The sequence below is a fragment of the Sus scrofa genome, chromosome 18 (assembly GCF_054392235.1).
Source record: "Sus scrofa isolate SSC_HxYL_T2T_F1_AM1 chromosome 18, Sscrofa_HxYL_maternal_Yorkshire_Landrace_v2.0, whole genome shotgun sequence".
NCBI lineage: Eukaryota > Metazoa > Chordata > Mammalia > Artiodactyla > Suidae > Sus > Sus scrofa.
Window position 1 is genome coordinate 46240441 of NC_139400.1, and position 21105 is coordinate 46261545.

At 44.3% G+C, this 21105-nt stretch overlaps 1 protein-coding gene and 1 long non-coding RNA gene across 9 annotated transcripts in view; both read left to right on the plus strand.

Moving 5' to 3' along the window:
- ELMO1 (engulfment and cell motility 1) overlaps nucleotides 1–2014 on the plus strand; it is a 555188-nt gene extending 553174 nt beyond the window's left edge. For all 8 annotated transcript variants that reach the window (XM_021079239.2, XM_021079236.2, XM_085005792.1 and 5 more), the window contains one exon: nucleotides 599–2014. In XM_021079239.2, coding sequence (XP_020934898.1) covers nucleotides 599–799 — 201 coding nt within the window. In that variant the 3' untranslated portion in view covers nucleotides 800–2014. The remainder of the gene's footprint in view (nucleotides 1–598) is intronic.
- Nucleotides 2015–9651: 7637 nt separating this feature from the next.
- Nucleotides 9652–15705, plus strand: LOC146395020 (uncharacterized). The gene is made up of 3 exons (XR_014834256.1): nucleotides 9652–9774; nucleotides 11792–11915; nucleotides 14037–15705. It is a non-coding gene; the product is annotated as an uncharacterized LOC146395020 (long non-coding RNA).
- The last annotated feature ends 5400 nt before the right edge of the window (nucleotides 15706–21105 follow it).

Genomic DNA, 21105 nt, shown 5'->3' on the forward strand with positions numbered 1-21105 from the left:
CTAGAACTTTTGCGAAGAAATTCAAAGGTGGGACTACCATTGGCCCCGGGGTAGGACTGGGTTTTCATTGTGAGTACTAGGAATCAGATAGGATAGGCAGAAATTAGCTACTAGACTAGGAGCCATACTTGAAGTGAGGAAAAGCAAGCTTGACCTGATGCTGAGTCCAGGAGTGTTGGAATATATTCTGCCAATACCTTAAACTCATTGACTCCCTGGTGGGATGTTAGAGATACTATGAGGCACAAGGACCAAAAAGCTCAAATCCTCCTGCTGCTACATAGGGAGTCCTTATCTGCACAGACGAGTGCAGTCACTGGAGGCAGATGGCATAAGTTCAAATCCCAGCCACTCCACGTACCACCAAGTGACATCATGTCTCCTCGCCTCAGTTCCCTCATCTGTAAATCAGAGATGCTGACAGAAGTGTTACCTTTATAAAGTGCCAACTTTGTAGAGATGCTGTGCATATTAAACGGTGATGTCGGCAAAGCACTTAGCACAGAGCCTAGCCCGTGTTGAGTGATCATAAGTGTTCGCTATTGTTACTCTTGTAATTGTCATCAGCAGTTGTCACTGTCACCTCCTTTCCCTCCAGTACTGTATCTGGACAGATGGGCTGAATGCACTGCTGGGGAAAGACATGATGAGTGACCTGACGCAGAATGACTTGGACACGCTGCTCAGCATGGAAATCAAGCTCCGCCTCCTGGACCTGGAAAACATTCAGATCCCCGACGCACCCCCACCCATCCCCAAGGAGCCCAGCAACTACGACTTTGTCTATGACTGTAACTGAAGCGCCCGGGCCCAGAAGCACCCCCTCCAAAACTGGAAGACCTAGCTAACACGAGAGAAGAATGAATACTCGCCCACGCCTTGGAATCCTCTGTGATAGAGGGAAGCTGTGCATCGCCACTTCCTTTGGCCTCACCTCTCGCCCCAGCGTTTTTCTGCCCCTCCTCCTTGGCGTTCTGCTCACTGACCTGATTCTGTATCTAGACTCCATTGCTTTAGGTCACCTTGCACGGCTGCCGTCTAAGGGGGGAGAAAAGAAAACCCATCGCCAGTAAGAGAGCCACAGGGCCCTTCCATCTTCATCCCAGCTGGGAAGTGCCCCCCTCCTGGAGTCTGAAAGCCAGCAGCACCAGACTGCCCCCGAACCCGCAGCCAGACCAAGGGGTATGCCCCAAGGCCTGGAAGAAACGGTCTAGCTGCTTGAGGAGACCAAACACCACCTCCTCGTTCCCCTTCTCCCTGGGGTGCGCTCATATCACCAGTTCCAAGTGAATTGAAATCTGCTTCCTAATCCCCTCCCCAAACCCAGCCTTCTCCTGCCTGGTTCCTCTCTGGTCCCCAGAGCAGCAGCCGCCAACGCATCTTAGTCCTCGCCAGCATTGGGTCTCCCAGACACGGTCAGCGGGTTTCATGCCCACTTCGTGTCTGCCCTGTGACTGTGATCACCCTTCCTGCCTCCCAGCTCGTCTTGGGTTTCCTCGCCCCGCCCCAGCCCAGACCTGCCGTCTTCATTGCCACACACCCTTGCAGCCCCTTAGCTGAAAGCACAAATGGTGAAATCAGTCGTCCAGCGCCATCTCTAATACACTCAATCTGAAAGCCTCAGTGACAGGCACTTGCTCTCTAAGGGTTTGAGGGTCCTTCTCCTGGGGGTTTTGCCGCAACGCAGGTTCCACAGGATGGTCAGGCTGTTAGACATCCAAGTTTACATCATTGTAATTACTGCAGGTATTGACAATTTGCGAGGGTTTGGGGTTGTTGGTTTTGGGGGGTTTTTTGGTTTGTTTGGTTTTTTGTTTTATTTTGTTTTTGCTTTGTTTTTGTACAAAAGAGTCTAACATTTTTTGCCAAACAGATATATATTTAATGAAAAGAAGAGATACATAAATGTGTGTACTTTCCAGGGTTGTTTTTTTTTTAATTATTTTAATCCTAAACATCTTCCTGAGAATAACATTCCCCTAAACATGCTGTGGAATAAAATTAATTGTGATGAGTTGGGGAGCTGGTGTTTTGATTCGGTAATTTAGGTTCTTGCTGCTCAGTCATCAACATCACCTGCGAGCTTATTAGAAGTGCAGAGTCTTAAACCTCACCCCAGCCCTGTAGAATCGGGGTGTGCATGTGCGTATTAAATTTGGGAAGCACTGGTGCCGAGGACTCTTGATCATTTCTAGGTCATCCTAGGCTTTGAGCATTAGTGGAGAATGATCTTTCTAAGAAGAGCATCTCAAGTCATCTAGAAAATCAGACTCCCTCTGTGAAAATGTCATCTGATCATTTTACCCTGTTGCTGCCTAACTGTGACTTTCTCTTTTATTTTTCCTTCCTTACTATTGTATAACTTAGAGAACTGACCACATGAAACACATCATACTTTGAAGGAGCACGTTTAGCAATGGAAAAGAATGCAAACCCACAGACAAGAAATAAATTAAGCCAGCACTAAATAAATCCGACTAGGAATTAATAAACTATGGCTCAGAGCCCAGCAAAGGATTTTTCTGAGGCTTATTGCACTGGAGGCATATCTGGATCATAAACTCCAGGGCTGGAAGGGATGTCAGGAAAGTCCAAGTGATGTGGAATTCACAGCACAAGCCACTGTGGACTCACAACAGACGTGTTAGATGCTTTCAGGTCACTGCACTTTACACCAAGATGTGTGATTACAAATTAACCTGTGTTGAGATGACGTGGTCCAGAGCCCTCCATACATTACAGAAAAAAATCTTTATAATCCTTAGTGATTCCCAAGCCGTCATGCCTCCCCTCAGAGCACTCACACCTCAGTGTCAAGTTGATGCTTCCTTTACATTAAGCTTGGATGATATTAACACATGTATCCCTCATGTCAGGATCTACCCAACATCCCAATAAAAATATAACTGTTAGGTAAAAGAAATCAGGCTGAGTCATACTGTTTTTGCCTTAGGAGGTCCAGACTCCATCCATGAAAAGGGGAATTCTTTGGACCAAGATATCTGAGGTCCTGGGACTCTGAGTTTAAGAGATTGATCCATCCTATGACCCTTGCTGGGAAAAACGAGCCCCTCTCTCTTCCAGTGCTCCTTCTTTGGTGTGTTAAGTAGAAACTAACCCTTTCAGGGCTATTAGAGGAGTATGCTGTGGGCGTTCCCTTTGTGGCTCAGTGGTTAACAAGCCTGACTAGGATCCATGTGGATGCAGGTTCGATCCCTGGCCTCGCGCAGTGGGTTAAGGATCCGGTGTTGCTGTGAGCTGTGGTATAGGTTGCAGACATGGCTCGGTTCCTGCATTGCTGTGGCTGTGGTTCAGGGCAGCAGCTGTAGCTCCAATTCGACCCCTAACCTGGGAACCTCCTCCATATGCCACAAGTGTAGCCCTAAAATGCAAAAAAAACAAACAAACAAAAAGGAGTATTCTGTACCTACCCTTAGACCCTCCTCTCAAGGACTGGTGAAACCCTGAAAGTGTGACATCATTCCTTCATTTTGTGGCAACATGGTGCAGGGTTGCTGTCCACATTGAGTCACTTCATCTTCTCAACCCAGGCTGCCCAAGGCTACTTTTCCAGCCAGTGCGCCTTCTCTCCCCAGCTCAGCTCGCATTGCCGCAAGTTTCTAAGCCTGGACAAATCAATTTAAGCCAAGGGAGCACTGAAGGAGGACACCCAGTTGTGTCACCAGGTCTAAGCTGCACTTTCCAATTCCGCTTTACCTGAGTAAAACTGATCATTGAATTGTCACCTAACGATGCTTTAATTCCTCTCTTGTTGAACTGAGCATCTGTCCGATTGACATAACACGCCTTTTATCCATTTTGCTTTAATTATGAAATTTTTACAATATAAACCTTTAACTTTAAAGAAGTAAAAGATTCTTTCAATAATTAAAAAACATGCTTAGAGCTAGACGCTAGGGATGCAACAAGAATAAAATTTGTCTAAAATGAACGGAATAACATTTGTAAAATAGGAAAGTTACCATCAAAGAGTGCATTCACATACAAAACCAAATAATTGCAGCACGTTTGGAAGTGATGCTATATAAATATGCACAAGGTCAAGTAGTAGAAAGGAGCTTGTGCTCAGCACTTTGGAAAGCGGGGTAAGGGAAACCAGGAGAGAAGTCAAACCCTGAATTAGGTCTTGAAAGAGAGAAGATGTTCACCATGCAAGAGATAAACATTCCAAGTAGAGCAAAACACACAAACAGAGCTTGGAGGCAGGAAAACCAGTGACTATTCCAGAATCTGTAAAGTGTTCTTCAGTGTGGCTGGTACATAGGATGAATAAAGGAGAGAAGATTGCAGAGAGTGGAAGAGACCCAAATCATAAAAATCCTGAGATGTCTGGCCAGGGACTTTTACTTGAGGGCAAAAGCAAGTGCCATCTGAAGGTGATGTCAGATCTGCCACTCAGAAATCTCACAGAGACAAAACACCCACGTGGGGGGAAGGTTAGAGTGGGAGAAATTGAAAGCAGAGATATTAACAGGATGATCGCCATAGTCTCAAGCAAGAACCATTTGAGCCCAGATTTGCATATAAGCCGTGGGAGAGGGGAGGGGAGAGCAGTAAATACATTAAAGAGCAGACTTAGCTGCCTTGCAGTGAAGGAGAGAGAAGAATGCCAATGACTCCTGAGTTTCTGGAAGGAGGGAATAAGCAGATAACAGGGCTGTTGGCTAAAATCAGAAAGAGAGGAGGAACAGGAGATGTTAGGAAATGATAATGAGGGGAGATCATGAGACAGTGGGCTTGCTGAACTTCTCCGAACAAAGAAATGGGATCTTAGGCAAGTCCTTTAAGCACCGTGAGCCTTTCACCTCATTCATAAAACAGAGATCTCATGACTTGAGAAGCCCATGGATGAGAGGGCTGGAAACCGCCATCGCTCAGTAAGTAAGTTTCCTCCCATTCTTTTGGTCCCTTTTCCTCCTCCCTCACATCTGCTCTTCTCCTTTGTGATATATAGCAGTTGAGTAAATGATCTCCAGTATAGTTCAAACTAGATGGCATGTTTCAACCGATTCAGAGTGTTTTATGAAAAAGGAAAGGAGGAAGGGAAAAGTTTAAATCGAACATACTCTTGAAATAAGGATTTGAGGTCACTTGCAATAAAACCTCAAAATAAATTCAGAGGTAGGCGAGTGGAAGATGTATGATATAATCTCATGAAAACATAGGTATACCCTATATTTTTCTTTTAAAGCAATTACATTTTTTTCTGACAGTAAAATGCAAAATGAGCACTTTGAATGGGTTTTTTAAAAACTCAGAAAAATAATCAGAACCCACTCAAGTGAAAGAAGGAAATAATTCTACCAGAAACATGATGCGAAGATAGTTGATATGCTTGGACATTTAGATAAATCTAAATCTGGGCTTCCTGGAAGCCAATGTAAATAAGGAAGCGAACTGGATACATAGCTCTCATTGTTGAAATGAAAGTTCTAGCTCCTCATAAGAAAACATGCTTTCCCAAGCACCAAAGTTCAGAGAGGACATGCTGTTAAAAGCACTTGCCCACAATAGACATTTCTTAGTAGATGCTCTTTGTCTGTCACTCTGTTTTGTGAAATGAAAGGAGTTACCCCTGCAGCCCCTTGAGGGATGAGAGCAAATGGGTACCCAAAAGGGGGCCTTCTGAATACGGGAGTGAGTTTAGAGACAAAATAATAGAAGGATCAGAAGGAGCGTGTGGGAGTAGAGCAACCAAGGACGGCTTGGCCAGAGGACGTGACTCAGGAATGCACAAGCTGGTCCGGGGCCAGGAGAGGTGCAGGGCAGCAGAAGAGCAGGACCCAGGAACCAAAGCCCCTAGAACGTCCATCAGGCCTCGGTATGCACCAGGCACAACAGGGATACAAGAGTAAGTAAGAAGTGACTCTGCCTTCTGGAGGCTCCTAGTCTAGAATGGGAAAGACTGACAAGTCAACACAGTCCAGGGCTAAAAGGACCATAGTGCGCAGAACATGGAGCTGGCACACAGAGCAGAAGGAAGTGAGGCCTGAGAGGGGGCTGGAAGGAGGAGCAGGAAGCCCCCAGGTGACAAGGGAAAGAAGGCAAGGCTCCCTCCCTACTCATCCTTTAGGTCTCAGCTTGGTCATCCCTTTCCCTGGACATCAGAGTCAAGGTTGGGAGCGCCTGCTCTGTTCTCCCACCACCACTTCTACTTACCCTGTTGTAATGGCTTGAGCTTCCACTGTCTTCCTCACTCTCCAGAAGCTCCATGGTAGGTGACACCGGGCCAGTTCTCACTACTCTCATGCCCTACTTTGAGCCCAATGCCAGGCACCTACTATACTCCATCAGCACTTTCTAAGAGCATTGATGAAGGGCTTTTCCAGAAGGGGTAACAGCATGAAGCGTGAGAAAGAGGAAATGGGTTATGGCTGGAGCAGACAGGAATGTGGGAGAGAGAAAAGTAGGTGATAAGCATGGAAAAGAGGGTGAGGACCTCAAGTGGCATGTCAAGAGGTTGGAATTATATTCTTTTTTTTTTTTTGCTTTGTAGGGCAGCTCTCGTGGCATATGGAAGTTCCCAGGCTAGGGGTCGAATCAGAGCTGTAGCCACCAGCCTACGCCAGAGCCACAGCAACAAGGGATATGAGCCGTGTCTGTGACCTACACCACAGCTCATGGCAACGCCAGGTCCTTAACCCACTGAGCAAGGCCAGGTATTGAACCCACAACCTCATGGTTTCTAGTCGGATTCAATTCCACTGCGCCACGACAGGAACTCTGGAACTATATTCTTTATGCTCTAGGGCCCCTGGCATAGATACTTATGTGAATGGCACAATCTGATTTGCATTTGAAGATCCCCGATCTCACATTGGCCACAGCACAAAAGGCAAGTTGAGGAAGACAAGGTCTAGAGGCAGGGAGAATAGGCTAAACCTGTGACAAAGGTGCCTCACTTTTTTAAAACTGTCTTTGTGTATTTATTTATTATCAAATTGTAATTGAAATGCAATATTATATTGGTTTTAAGTGCACAACATGGAGATTTGATATTTTGTCTACATTAAGAAATTGGAGCTCCCATTGGAGCTCAGCAGGTTACGAACCCAACTAGGAACCATGAGGATGTGGGTTTGATCCCTGGCCTCCCTCCGTGGGTTAAGGATCCAGCATTGCCGTGAACTGTGGTGTAGGTCACAGACATGGCTCAGATCCCTTGTTGCTGTGACTGTGGTGCAGGCCAGCAGTTACAGCTCCAATTCGACCCCTAGCCTGGGAACCTCCATGTGCTGCTAGTGCTGCCCTGAAGAGAAAAAAAAAAAAAAGAAAAAGAAAAAAGAAATGATCACCATGATAAGTTGCCATCTGTTGCCATACAGAGTAATTACAATACTACTGACTCTGTCCCCTATGCCGTGCACTACATCCTGTGACTTATTTATTTTATAGCTGGAAGTAAAGGTGTCTCACTTTTAAGAAGGCCGAGAGTGTCCGTCAATCACTCAAATTACTAAGATCAAATTGAATTCAAAAAAATATGTTTGTGCTGTAAAAGAAGTGAAACTTGAACAGCATTGCAAAGACAGAAAAATAAAAGTCAAAAGGACATATTTTTATTTTATTTCATTTTTTTTTTTTTTATGCCTGCATCCGTGGCATATGGAAGTTCCTGGGACAGTGATTGAAACCTGGATATATTTTTTAAGCCTAACATACAGATACGAAAATAGAAATAAGACCAAGTCTTACCTAGGAAGCAAAATATGGACAAATGAATATCTGATTACAAGATATCTGCCTAAAATAAAATGACAGAATAGTTGAAAATACAGAGATATCCCATGAGCAAGATACACCAGCAACTACAAAGTCACAGTGCATTTGGGGAGAGGAGATGGCAGGGAAGGAGAAAATAAATATCAGGCAAGTAAAATTGAAGATAAAAATCTATGGAAACAGAAAGTGGTCTGTAATACACTTTAACACCGATAAAATTTACCTTGTTTATATGACTGACACAGTGTCATCTACAAACCCACAAAGGACTTTCGCCAGAATCTGGCCTAGCCAGGCAGGAGCAGCAGGTGATGGGAGCAAGGCTGGGAACTAAGGAGTATCCCATGTGGCACCAGGAATAATGGGGAGCTCTGTGTAACTGCCTGTACTTGACGTGAGAAGTGCCTTTGTGGTTCTGGCTGCCTGTACTGACCATCTGGTCGGCAGGCACTGGGCTACACGCTTTCCTTGCATTACGTCATTTCCTTCTCCAGGAGGCAGTAGTGGTACCTATTTCACAAAGAAATCCAAAGCTCAGCGCATTCAGGTCACTACCCAAGCGCACATTGTAAGGAAAGAGTTGGGTCTGGGGCTTTCTCTGACTCCATGGGCTCTCCTCACTCAAAGGGACCGTGTGTGGTGGACCTTCGCCCTCTGATGCTTATGTGTTTCATGTTTTTCATCCTAAATTTGGCACTGCATGTTTCTCTCCTGAGAAACAGACACCATTTCATTTTGCTGCTAAAATCCCTTACCTCTGAAATATTAGGCTTGTCTACAAGTCCTATGAACTGTGCACTGTACACCAGCCTCCTTAAAGACCTGCAGCCCATGTGTCACCTGCTCAGCCTCACAAGCAAGCACTCTCTGCAGCCGCATTAGTTTGCCTAGGTTTTTCACCAGGGATCTTTAATGCCTTATCCTGGTCATAGACTGTAAGAGAATTTCCAATTCTTAAATTCCCTATACACTTTGACTGATTTATCTTGGAGTCTATAACTTTTCTCATCCTGGTCCATTTCTCTCTTTTATATTTGCTCTTAGTTAAGTTTTTGAGCTACCTCTCCATTTTCTTTGGGATCATTGTGGTTCTTGAACGCTGCTAGGATATCTCTTTAATGTTAGATTCCAAAATATATGCCCAGAATTTGTGAGGAATTCCTCCATAGACAAAAGAGAGCTGTTCATTTGCTTTTTCAGTGAGTGCCATTGGATTACTCCCTGTGACAAGGAGCAGCCATGGTTTTTCCTATAAATAACTTTCTACTGCTTCCTTCATTAAAGACTAGTGGCCATTTGAGAAGTGAGACAGTTCCAATCAGGACTGGAGTTTGTCTTTTTCTGTTTACATTTGGCAAAGAGTGGTACGCCATCAGGGCAGAGTGCAAAGCAGAAGAGGGCGTAAGAGCCAGGATGGGAGTGGAGCTTCGTACCCCCAGCAATGTCTGCTGTGGGGCAGCATCCCTGCCTTGGTGCATTTACCAGCTGCGTGAAGCTCTCCAAAAGCAAGCATCCAAGGCTGACACTGCCTCAGGAGAAGAAGGCCAGGTCACACCGTTCCTTTTGCCCCATAGTGGGCTATGTATTTCCTGCACCCAGTGTGAGTGGAGTGAGGAGAAATGAACAAGCAAACGTGCAATTTTGTTTGGCCCAAGTCATTTCAACATCTGTAATGCAACCAAGAATTCATCCATCACCAAATAAAGTCATTACTGAGGCAGCTGTTATCCAGACATGGCTCTCAGCTGGGGCGGTGGGAGAGCAATTTATCTCTTAGCAGCAGCTTGCCAACATCTAACTAGCGATTTACAGGGGAGGAGAAATCCTCAAAATACAAGGTTCAGGAAGACATGTTGAAAACGGCTCTTCAAACTCTTTTGAAATTATGTCTATTGTTTTTCAATTTAGAAAATACTCATGGAAAATTCAGAAGCCTGTATACAGGAAAAAAATGACTTTAGGCAAGATAACCATCATTCATCTTTTAATATATTCCCCTTCCAGGCATTTCTCCATATATTAGATAAATAGGTGAGTAGATCAATAGCTCTATAGATATTGTATAATTGAGAATATACTGCATATTTATACGTATTTGTATCATCAACTAATTGGAATCAGCCAGGGAAAATTAATGCATCCATACAACTGCCCTTGGTGTAATCAGGTTTCCTTGGGGCCTCACCCAGTGATTCGACTTAGCTTCTTCCAATGTTTGGCATCTTACTTCATGTGGCCACTCCCCATGACTTCTGGAAAAGTGCCCTGGTGGTGGGCACCCTCGACTTCACCCTCCAGGGTCTCTCTCTAAGTTTCCTGTATATATGCTTCTATGCTGCTCAGTGTCCAGCACTGACAGAAGAAAAGGATAACAAACTTACCTAAATCACATATATCAAATGGGGAAAAGTTGAAGGAAAATTTCAAGTCAAAAGGAACTTGACTTGTTCCTTTGAGAATGAGTTCCCACTGTGGCTCAGCAGTATGAACCCACCTAGTCATGAGGATGCAGGTTCGATCCCTGTCCTCGTTCAGTGCATTAAGGATCTAGCATTGCCATGAGTTGTGATATAGGTCGCAGATGCAGCTCGGATGTGGCATTGCTATAGTATAGGCTGGCAGCTGGGGCTCCGATTCGACCCCTAGCCTGGGAACTTCCATATGCTACAGGTGCAGCCCTAAAAAAAAAAAAAAAAAAAAAAAAAATGGAAATAGACAATACATACTGTTAAAGAAATGTTCACAGAGCCCAACTTGAAGACCAAAGAGGAAAGAAATACAGGCCACATGAGGCTGAATTGAGACCTTCTCCTTACACTCAGTAAGAAAAGCAATCCCATTTGAGTATTTTCCCCAACTCTCTTTTAAACCTTTTTGAAAAAGGAAGATATATAAGGCACATTCCTTACTTCAAGGAACTCACGAATAGGAATATATATATATACACCATCCTCTACGGCCAGGTTTCTCAATTTTGGCACTACTGACATTTAGGGCGAGTTAATCTTTGTTATGTGGGGCTGTCCTGCACTTGGTAGGGTATTTAGCAGCATCGCTGGCCTCTAACTATTAGATTCTGGTAGTACCTCCTCCCACTCTACCCTTGCCCAGCAAGCTGTGACAACCCTAAAATGTCTCTAGATAATGTCCCTTGTTGGGACAAAATTGAGATTCTCCCCAGGTGAGAATCACTAAACTAGATGTAAGGGATGGGGACAGGGGAATAGCCTTCTGGCTGCTGACATCAAGCAAAATAATCGAAATAACTGACGTAGTGTCCATGAAGATGCACGTTTGATCCCTGGCCTCACTCAGTGGGTTAAGGATCCAGCATTGGTGCAAGCTGCAGCATAGGTCACAGATGCAGCTCAGAACTGGTGTGGCTGTGGCCAGCAGCTGCAGCTCTGATTCAATCTGACCCCTAGCCTGGGAACTTCTATATGCTGCAGGTGAGGCTATGAAAGGAAAAAAAAAAAAAATTACTGCTGCAATGTCCTCAGGACATCAGGCTGAGAGCATCCATAGCCATTAGGGTTTAGGAAAGAGAAGGGAAATAAAAATGAATTCCTATACCTCGTTTATTTTAAACCCCTTGGCAGTCGTTTAAGCTAAGCCTTATTCCCTCATTTTACAAGTGAGAAAACCGACTCAAAAAGGATAAGTAACTTGTCCAGGACCACAGAGTAGGTAACCAGAGCGCTCCCCACCCCATAATGGGGTATTCAACCAAAAGAGACTAGTTCCTGGAGTTTAAAGAAAGTATAAATTCTAATTTTATGCATTTAACATCAGAGAGCCTGGAGCATGAAGAGATGGTCCTAAAGTGAGAAAGGCTTGAGTGATTCCGAAAACTGAGTGATTCCAAAGAGAGATTTTTACCCCCTTCGAAATGGTTTGTTTAGAATCACTTTGTCAGCAGAATTATCATTGCTGTATGTTGTCTACTGATTGGGCCCCGCAATTAAGCCTCCCTTGATGAAGGCGTGTTAAGGCTAATTTTAAATCTGATTACCGTCAGCACGACATCTACTCGGAGCTGTTTTCCTAGGGATGTCAGCGTCAGCGTTTGTTGCGAGAAGTCTCGGCAGCCCCGTTTTCCTCTCTCACCCCTGGAATCCCCTCCAGATGTGGTTAGTTCACAGCGTGTTCAGCTCAAAGTGCCTTGATGCGAGGTAAGTCCCAGCACATTTCTCGGGAGCCCAGCAATGCCGTGGCGTCTGAGGATCGGCCTGAATCAGAGAGCGCGGAAGACTGAGTGTCTAATCGGATTAGTGGGAGAAAAGGCTCTGAACCGTGTCCTGCGGTCCCTGGACTTGAAGCCTCCTGGATTAAGAGCAATAACCTGTGATTTGTGCAGCCTCTGCTCCATTGTGGAAGGACAAAGACAAAAGATCCATCGTCTCTCAGATCTTCTGGTCCCCCTTTGTCTTTTTAGTGCTGCACCTGCAGTACATGGAGGCTCCCAGGCTAGGGGTGGAATGGGAATTGCAGTCGCCAGTCTACACCTCAGCCATGGCAACACCAGATCCCCGAGCTGCCTCTGCGACCTACCCAACAACTCTCGGCAATGCCGGCTCCTTAACCCACTGAGCGAGACCAGGGATCGAACCTGAGTCTTCATGGATACTATTTGGATTCGTTACCGCTGAGCCAAGATTGGAAGAGCAAGACAGGGACTCTGAAGACCATCAATCCAGACCCTCTTCAGTCAATGGAGACGCTGACTGTCCACCTCTCTGCCTAAGAGGACATCACACTCAGAAAAGTGTGTGAAGCGGGGTGGCACTGGACAGAGCCAGTGTTGTGGAATTAATTCTGGAATCTGCACATCTGCCTGGGTCCAGTGCTAACCAACCTCTTCCCAGCTCTCAGTTTCCCAGCTCCTTTCCATTCCTCTGCCTTTGACGTAGTACACGAGCTCTCTGCAAACTAGTGTTTTCATGAATTCCCAGCACCAAAATAAGGAACGTGAAACCCTTGCTTATTTCTTCATGAGCTTCTACTGTACAGCACAGAGAACTATATCGTCTCTTGGGATAGATCACGATGGAAGATAATATAAGAAAAAGAATGCGTGTGTATTTATGACTGAATCACATTGCTATACAGAAGAAATTGGCACAACCTTATAAATCAACTATACTTTAAAAAAAAAAAGGTAGAAACAGGATGACCTTACCTTGAGTATTCTATAAAGAATTAAAAGGTTAGAGTACCCGTCATGGCTCAGTGGTTAATGAATCCAACTAGGAACCATGAGGTTTCGGGTTCGATCCCTGGACTTGCTCAGTGGGTTAAGGATCCAGTGTTGCCATGAGCTGTGGTGTGGGTTGCAGATGCAGCTCAGATCCCGCGTTGCTGGGGCTCTGGTGTAGGCCGGTGGCTACAGCTCCGATTCGACCCCTAGCCTGGGAACCTCCATATGCCGCAGGAAGCAGCCATAGAAAAAGGCAAAAAGACAAAAAAAAAAAAAAAAAAAAAAAAGAATTAAAAAGTATTCAAGGAGTTCCTGTTGTTGCCTAACAGGTTAAGAATCTGACATAGTGTCTGTGAGGATGCATGTTCAATCCCTAATCTCGCTCATTGGGTTAAGGACTGGCATTGCTGTGGCTATGGTGTAGGCCAGCAGCTCAGGTCTGATTTGACCCCTAGACCAGGAACTTCCATATGTGGCGGGTGCAGCCTTAGAAAGAAAAATAATAATAATAATGCATTCAAATAAAGGAAAATAAATATCTGGAAAAGGGGGAAAAAAACAAACAAAACAAAACCAAAAAACCCTTGTGTATTTCTTCAGACCCATCTCACTTACAGTGAGGGCTTGGAAAGAGCAGAGGTGAGGAAGAGAGAAGAGAGATTTGGGAGGCAGAGGCAGCAGCCCTTGGTGGCGCATCAGCTGAGGGAGTGAACGCCAGGGAGGGATCCAGAGTGACTCTGCGGCTGCTGGCTTCATGGGTTAGGGCACTGAGGTCCACATGAAACAGGGGGCGGGAGGAACCCATCTGGAGGCAGATGGCTGATTCAGTTTAGGTCACGGAGGTTTGAGTATCCAGGGAACTGGGCCAGGAGAGAAAAGGAGTCTGTCTGACCTTCCTTCCTTCCCTCTCATTCTCCCTGGTGGCTTGAACAAGCTCTACTGTCTACACAAATCCCTGCTCCACTGTCTACACAGATTTCCTCTAAGTGGAAAGCTGTCCCAAAAGGAGAGGGCAAGCCAGGGTCTTAAAGTTTTTGGTAGTGGGGGAAATGGAAGGAGAGAAAGGAGGCTACGGGTTTCTTCCTTGCATTTGCAGACCAAGCAAAAGTTGGCATTGACGAAAGGGACTTGGCCTTCAAGGTCTGGAATACCACCAGCTGGGCTGCAGCTCTGATCTCCAAGCTCTTATGAAGACCTCCGTCTTGCCCCTAAAGGGCCCCTGCCTGGGACCCCAAAGATCCCTAGCCTCCTGCAGCAGAAACTTACTTGTCTGCCTATGCTTTTCATTACTACTGGTGTTATTTTTACTGTTTCCACTTCGAAATGGCTTTTTGGTATGTCGTTTTGGTGTGCTCTTCCTCCTTTTGAAGTGTCTGGTCTTATCTGCTTTCCCATTCAACGTTTAACCTTCTCAGCTTAGAGCTAGAATTTTCCTTCTTATTATTTCTTCTTGTTTTTATTTTTGACATCCTACCTTACATTACATAACATTGAATTTGTTTTGATTTTCATTTTAGCTTTTGAGCTGAAGGTTTTGTTTTTAATTGTTTAAATTTTCATATCTAAACCTTTCCTTTTCATCAGTTTGAATTTTTACTTTAGTCCTCTTACTGATTCAATAAAAAAATATATTTTCCAATCTTTCAATTTCTACCCTTATATCTTTAGTCTTTCTCTCACAAGCATTTTCCCAATAGGTTTTCTCTTTTTCATTTGTTTTTGTTTTGTTTTGTTTTGTTTTGTTTTTTGCCACACCCACAGCATATGGAGGTTCCCAGGCTAGGGGTCAGATTAGAGTTGTAGCTACCGGCCTATGCTACAGCCACAGCAACACCAGATCCGAGCCACATCTGCGAGCTACACCACAGCTCATGGGAACACCAGATCCTTAACCCACTGAGCGAGGCCAGGAATCAAACCTGCATCCTCATGGATGCTAGACAGATTCGTTTCTGCTGAGCCATGACAGGAACTCCTCATTTCTTCTATAATTCATTCTCAACTTTAAGTTTGCTGTTGCTCCCACTGTTTGTTGTTGTAGTTTTTGTTGTCATCATCATTGTTGTTATGTTTGTTGCATTAAGTTTCTGGAAATAATTTTCTATTTCCTGTGCAAGACAAAGATTCGATGTCTTTTCCCTTCTGACTGTATACCCCCTGGCTTTTTATCTGGACTCAGTGCATTTTTCCATATAGGTTTTTAGAAGTAAATTCTAAAACAACCCTAAAATAAGTTAGGTGTGCAAGGATATGCCCACCAACACACAAACACCCCCCTCTTACCTCACAAAACGAAATCCCTTCCCAGGCAATAATGCTACCTCTACAGATGCACATCTGGAAAGTTGGAATAATGAGATCTCCCTTCCCTGCATCATGAGGAGATGTGGGATTTATAACCTCTGACTCCAAAGAATTCAAAGAACAATAGAAGGGAGGGATTTCAGTGGGCTACAGTCTTGTTTAGGGAGCACAGGTATCATGGGTGCAATGGAATAAGCAATGGAACCAAAGAATAGAGATAAGCTGGATATGAACTAGGGATGCTTGGGCAGAGCAGTTTGAGAGAGCAAGTCCTTAGCCCCTACTAGAGGCTGAAGACACCATCCTCTCCATTTTGTAAATAGTGCCCCACTTCATCTTTATACAGCAACACCCCTATGTGGAAGGTATCATACCACTTTATAGATTAGAAACCAAAGCTCACAGAGGTTAAAAAAAAATTATGACCACACAGACAATAAACGTTGGAGCCAAGAAATGAACCAGTTTCCCTGGTTCTAGTATCTGCCCCCAACCTACCTCCTTCCCTGGGTAAAAAAAAAAAAAAAAAAAAAAAAAAAAAGAGCAAGATTGGAGAGTAAAAAGCAGAATATGGGAAATGCTCTCCAAATACAGAATCAGGCATTTTCGAACCCTAAGGGATCCTGTAAGTCAGGGACAGAGGAAATCTACTAGATGTTTTAGCAGCCAGGATAATGTGGAGGCAAATGTTGGGGAAGATGACCAAGACATGTGTGGTGGACTAGAAAGAAGCCACATGAGAGGGGGAGGGCAGTCACAGTAGGACCAGCAGGAGAGGTGGGGACAACTCTGCTGGGATAGCACCACCTCGATGGGTAGGACACAGCAGCTACTTCATCCAGAGTGAATGACACATGAGTTGGCAAGTTGGAGGCTACGGTGACTTTTGAGACCTAGCCTTGGACATCACGCTTCCTTGTGTCTGCAGTATTCTACTGCTTACAAAAGCCAGTCCTGCTCAGTATGGGCGGGGAAGCACAGTGTGTGAATACCAGAAGTTGTAGATGGTCACCTTGGAGATGGCCCGCAGACAACCCACGTCAAAATCTTCCAGGTTTTTTGTAACACAACCTGCCCCCCCAACCAGGTTTTTCTTTTTTTCAGAGCTACACCTATGGCATATGGAAGTCCCCAGGCTAGGGGTCAAATCAGAGCTGCAACTGCCAGTCTACACCAACACCAGATCGAAGCCACATCTGAGACCTACACCACAGCTCACAGCAATGCCAGATCCTTAACCCACTAAGCAAGGCCAGCGATCAAACCTGCGTCCTTGTGGATACCAGTCAGGTTCATCACCGCTGAGCCACAACAGGAACTCCCCATTTCCATTCTTAACAAACTTCTCAGATGATCACTTACATTAAAGTTTAAGGACAATTAATTTATTGTCCTAAAATATATGTCTTTATTATATATATATATATATATATGTATATATATACACACATCAAAAAAAATTGATGTGATTATGAATGATTGTTACTTCTGAGGAGTAAGACAGAGTGGTGGGGCAAATACAACTTTTTAAATAATAAACTTCTGCTACCTGTATAACACTGGCTTTCATTAAAGGATTTTCTAAAGTTGCTATACACACCTTTCTCTCATGTTCTCTTATGCTGATTCCCTTTTGAATTTCAGACAGAAAGTAGAACAAGTTACAAGAACATAGCCTCTAATTACTGACCCTCTCTCCTGCTACTTGGAGACAGAAGTTGGAATTCCCTGGAGCACCACTGTAGGGAACTCACCTGTTCTGGCCCTGCCATGTTCCCCTTCAAAGAATTGGAAGCCGGTCAAGGAGGGGTGAGCTGGCCCAGTTTCTCTTCCTTTCCACTTCTCTCACTTAGCTTTTCTGTGGCTGTAGGATGGAGGTGCAACGTTTGGCTGAGAATTCACTGGTGCGAACGAGTGAAGATGTCCTTGTTTTAACACTCCAACTACCTTCATTGCCCTATTTCCAAACATTTATTTACACAGCCCCATGCCACTTCTAGAGAGATTTCCAGATCAAAGCTCCCCAGCAGACTTTAACTGGTCAAGGCCAAAACGTGTCAGTGTTGTCTTCAGGGATATTAACCCCAGGTCAGGCCCTGAGCAACTGGGATACGTGTAGCAAGTAGACTGAAGAGGACAGAGGAAGGAGACAGGAGATCTGCTGTCATGTACTTGCTTGGAGGACCACTTGGATCGGTGCCTTTCGCATGTCTGGCTCAGTATCTATGAAATCCCATTAGCAGCATTTCTCGGAGTTCCCATGGTGGCTCAGTGGTTAACAAATCCGACTAGGAATCATGAGGTTGCAGGTTCGATCCCTGGCCTTGCCCAGTGGGTTAAGGATCCGGTGTTGCTATGAGCTGTGGTGTAGGTCGCAGATGCGGCTTGGATCTGGCTTTGCTGTGGCTCTGGCATAGGCCAGCAGCTGAAGCTCCGATTCAACCCCTTTCCTGGGAACCTCCATATGCCGCCGGAGTGGACCAAGAAATGGCAAAAAGACCAAAAAAAAAAAAAAATTCTCTATGCTCTGGGGAATGTGTGTGAAGGGTGGGGATGGGATGACCAGGTTGACTCCCTCAGACTCTGTGCCTAGAATCGTTCTTGTGTGTTAGAAGGCCCTGCTTCTCCCCTTCTTTGCTCTTCTCTTATTGTTTGGACATTTAATTTGAATAAGCCTCTCTAATTATCTCTTTAGATTCCTAGAAGTAGGATGACTAGGTCAAACAGTATGAACAACTTTGAAAACCTTAATTTACATCTATTCAGTAGGCAAGTGTTAGCTCTTCCCACTGGATGACCTATTATAGACATTCTCTCACTGACGTGTATTTATGGGCATGTGAATAACAAATTACTAGAAATAGTAGAACTTTGGAGTTCCCATTGTGGCTCAGTGGGTTAAGAACCAAACATAATGTCCGTAAGGATGTGGGTTTGGTCCCTGGCCTCGCTCAGTGGGTTAAGGATCTGGCATTGCTGCAATCGCTGGTGTAGGTCGTAGATGCAGCTTGGATCTGATGTTGTTGTGGCTGTGGTATAGGCTCCACCTGCAGCTCTGATTCGACCCCTAGCCCAGGAACTTTCATATGCTGCAGGTATGGCCATAAAAAGAAAAACAAATAGCAGAGCTTTACTGCTCTTCAATGTACATAACATTTGACTGGCCCAATATACTGGTTTAGCTTTAAATATTTAACACAGTTTGGTGGTCCACAAAGCTTTCAGTAACAATGCCACATTCCATGTAAAAGAAAAGCTGAAGATTCCTGACCCAGGGTAGTCAAACCAATGTGGAATCTATAGTTTGAATGATCCAGATAGATCATGACAGCTAATCAATAAACTAAAGAATCGATGTGACTTTGTGGTTGTAGAAATGCAGGCTCATGCATAAAACATGCTAACACTCTAGAGGATCTATAAAAATGGATAGCTGATCCAAAGGTGATAAGATTCATTTTTAAAGTATACAATGAAACGATTTTTAGTATACAAGGTTGTGCAATACACTAAGTCCAGAATATTTTCAGCATTCCAAAAGGAAACTTCATACCCACCAGCAGTCACTTTCCATTTGTCCTCCCTCCAGCCCCTAGCAGCCACTCATCTGCTTTCTGTCTGTTTGGACTTGCCTGTTCTGGGCATTCCATATAAATGGAAGCACATGGCCTTCTGTGACTGGCGTCTTAGCATGACGTTTTCAAGGTTCATCCATGTTGTAGCGTGTGTCAGTACTTCATTTATATTTAGGGCTACACAATATTCCATTGCCTGGATGTTTTGGTCAATCATTCATCTGTAGAGGGTTTATAATGTTAACTTTTAATTTAACATGGAATACAGCCAGAAAAGATTATATTAATGATAATTATACACTTTGATGAATTCTTACCAAGTGAGAAACCAGCACTCACATTGAGAAACGGAACATTACCAGCACACCGAAAGTCCCAACGGGCCCTTTTCCAGTCCCTGATCCCCCTTCAAATATAACCATGATCTTGATTTCTAACTCTAAAGAGTACTTTTGCCTGCTTTTCAAATTTATAGAAATGGAATCCTACACTATGCCGTCTTTTGTGTCCGATTTCTTTCACTCGACTTTATATTTGTAAGATTCACCCATGTCATGACATATAGTTATAGCTGATTCTTTCTCAGTGTTCAGTGCTGCGGGGTTTTCCATTGTGTAAATACTACCATGGATGGACATTTGGGTTTCAACTTTTGGCTGTTGCTCACAGTGCTGGACTGTCTCTAGGTGAAGATATGTACACATTTCTCTTGGCTAGGTGTCTAGGAGTGGAATTGGTGGCTCATAGGTGTATATGTGTTCACTTTTGATAGATACTATGGAATGATTTTCCAAAATGATTGTCCCAAATTACACTCTTACCCTCAGAGTATGGGTGTTATGGTGGTTTCTCATCCTCATCAACAGGGCGTGTTGTCTGTCTTTTCGGTTTTAGCCATTCTGATGGAGGTGTACTGGTATCACCTTGCAGTTGTCATTTATTTCCCTGGTGACGAATGAAATTCAGCACCTTTCACACACTTACTGGCCATTTAAAGCCCCCCCCCCCTTTTGATGTTTCTATTCAATGTTTAATTTTAATGTGGCCCAGATTACAAATGTTTTCCTTTGTGGTTAGTAATTTTTTACAAATCTTGTTTAAGAAAGCTCTTCCTACCCCCAGAGATTGTGTTTTAATATGTTTGATATTCATGCGTTTGCTATTGAAATGTTTATTAATTATCAACTTCATGCTAAATGATGAATCTCTCTTTGTGATGGCCCCCTCCAGAAGGGCACACCATGTATTAGAGATGTCTGAATGGAAATAAGAACAAAGGAACAAATCAGAGCATGCAATCTGCCAGAACCTAGAAGGGACCACATACTTCTCTCTGTTGGCTTTGAAAAGAACCTGATCCACGGTTGTCTCTCAACTTAGTGCTTTTTGTTGTATTTCTAATTCCTTTCCAACTTGTCCATCATCCTCATTTGTGGCAGAAATAAGTGTTGATATATTAATCTATATCTTTTTGTCTAAACATAAACCATACTTCATGATACTTAATCAATTTGTAACCATCCAGGCAGGAGTAAGGAAATTTCTGGGAAGGGCAGCTCAACAATATTCCAGGAGATTTATCTCTCCATCTGAACCCTTCTCAAAGACGCCAAGCGTTCTTTCAATTACCAGTCTGGTGACACTTTGAGCATCGCTGTCATTTATGTCACGGGGACCCTCAAGGACAAGAAAGAGAAATTAGTCAGATTTTCAATGGCATTGCACTGTCACATGAAACAGAAAGATTGTACAGAGGCCAGCTCCTCTCCAAGGGTCATGGTGCCTTCCCAGCTCACCCAGATAGACACAGTATTTGCATCAAGCTAACAGAGATGATGGATTCTGATACTGCATCACTCTGCAAAGGCAAAACGTCTTCTCCCTCCAAATTATCTGCCGCTAAATAGTATGATCCAGCAGATCTGCACAACCAGATTGTCGAAAGTGGAATGATTCAGTGGGCACTCGGAATAGCCAGCCAGCACGTCAGAGGGTCTCACACCATCACAGAGTACAGCAGCTGTGTCTCACCAGGATGGGAAGCTTTCTGAGCGCACTTCATTAAGAAGCCTGGAAAGACTCACAAAATGGGACTACAGGGGAGAACTAGCATCAGCAAGGGAGTGAGACGCATGGGTCAGAGTGACTCGTGTCTGCCCCAGCAGCGCTCCCTGATTCACACGGCAGGTGAGCAGTGCCAAGATCAAGGGCTGTGGGACTGCTTCCCCAGAGACTGGGTAAGAGGATGTTTTGAGGAGATGTTTCCAAAGGTACTTGATCTTGTCT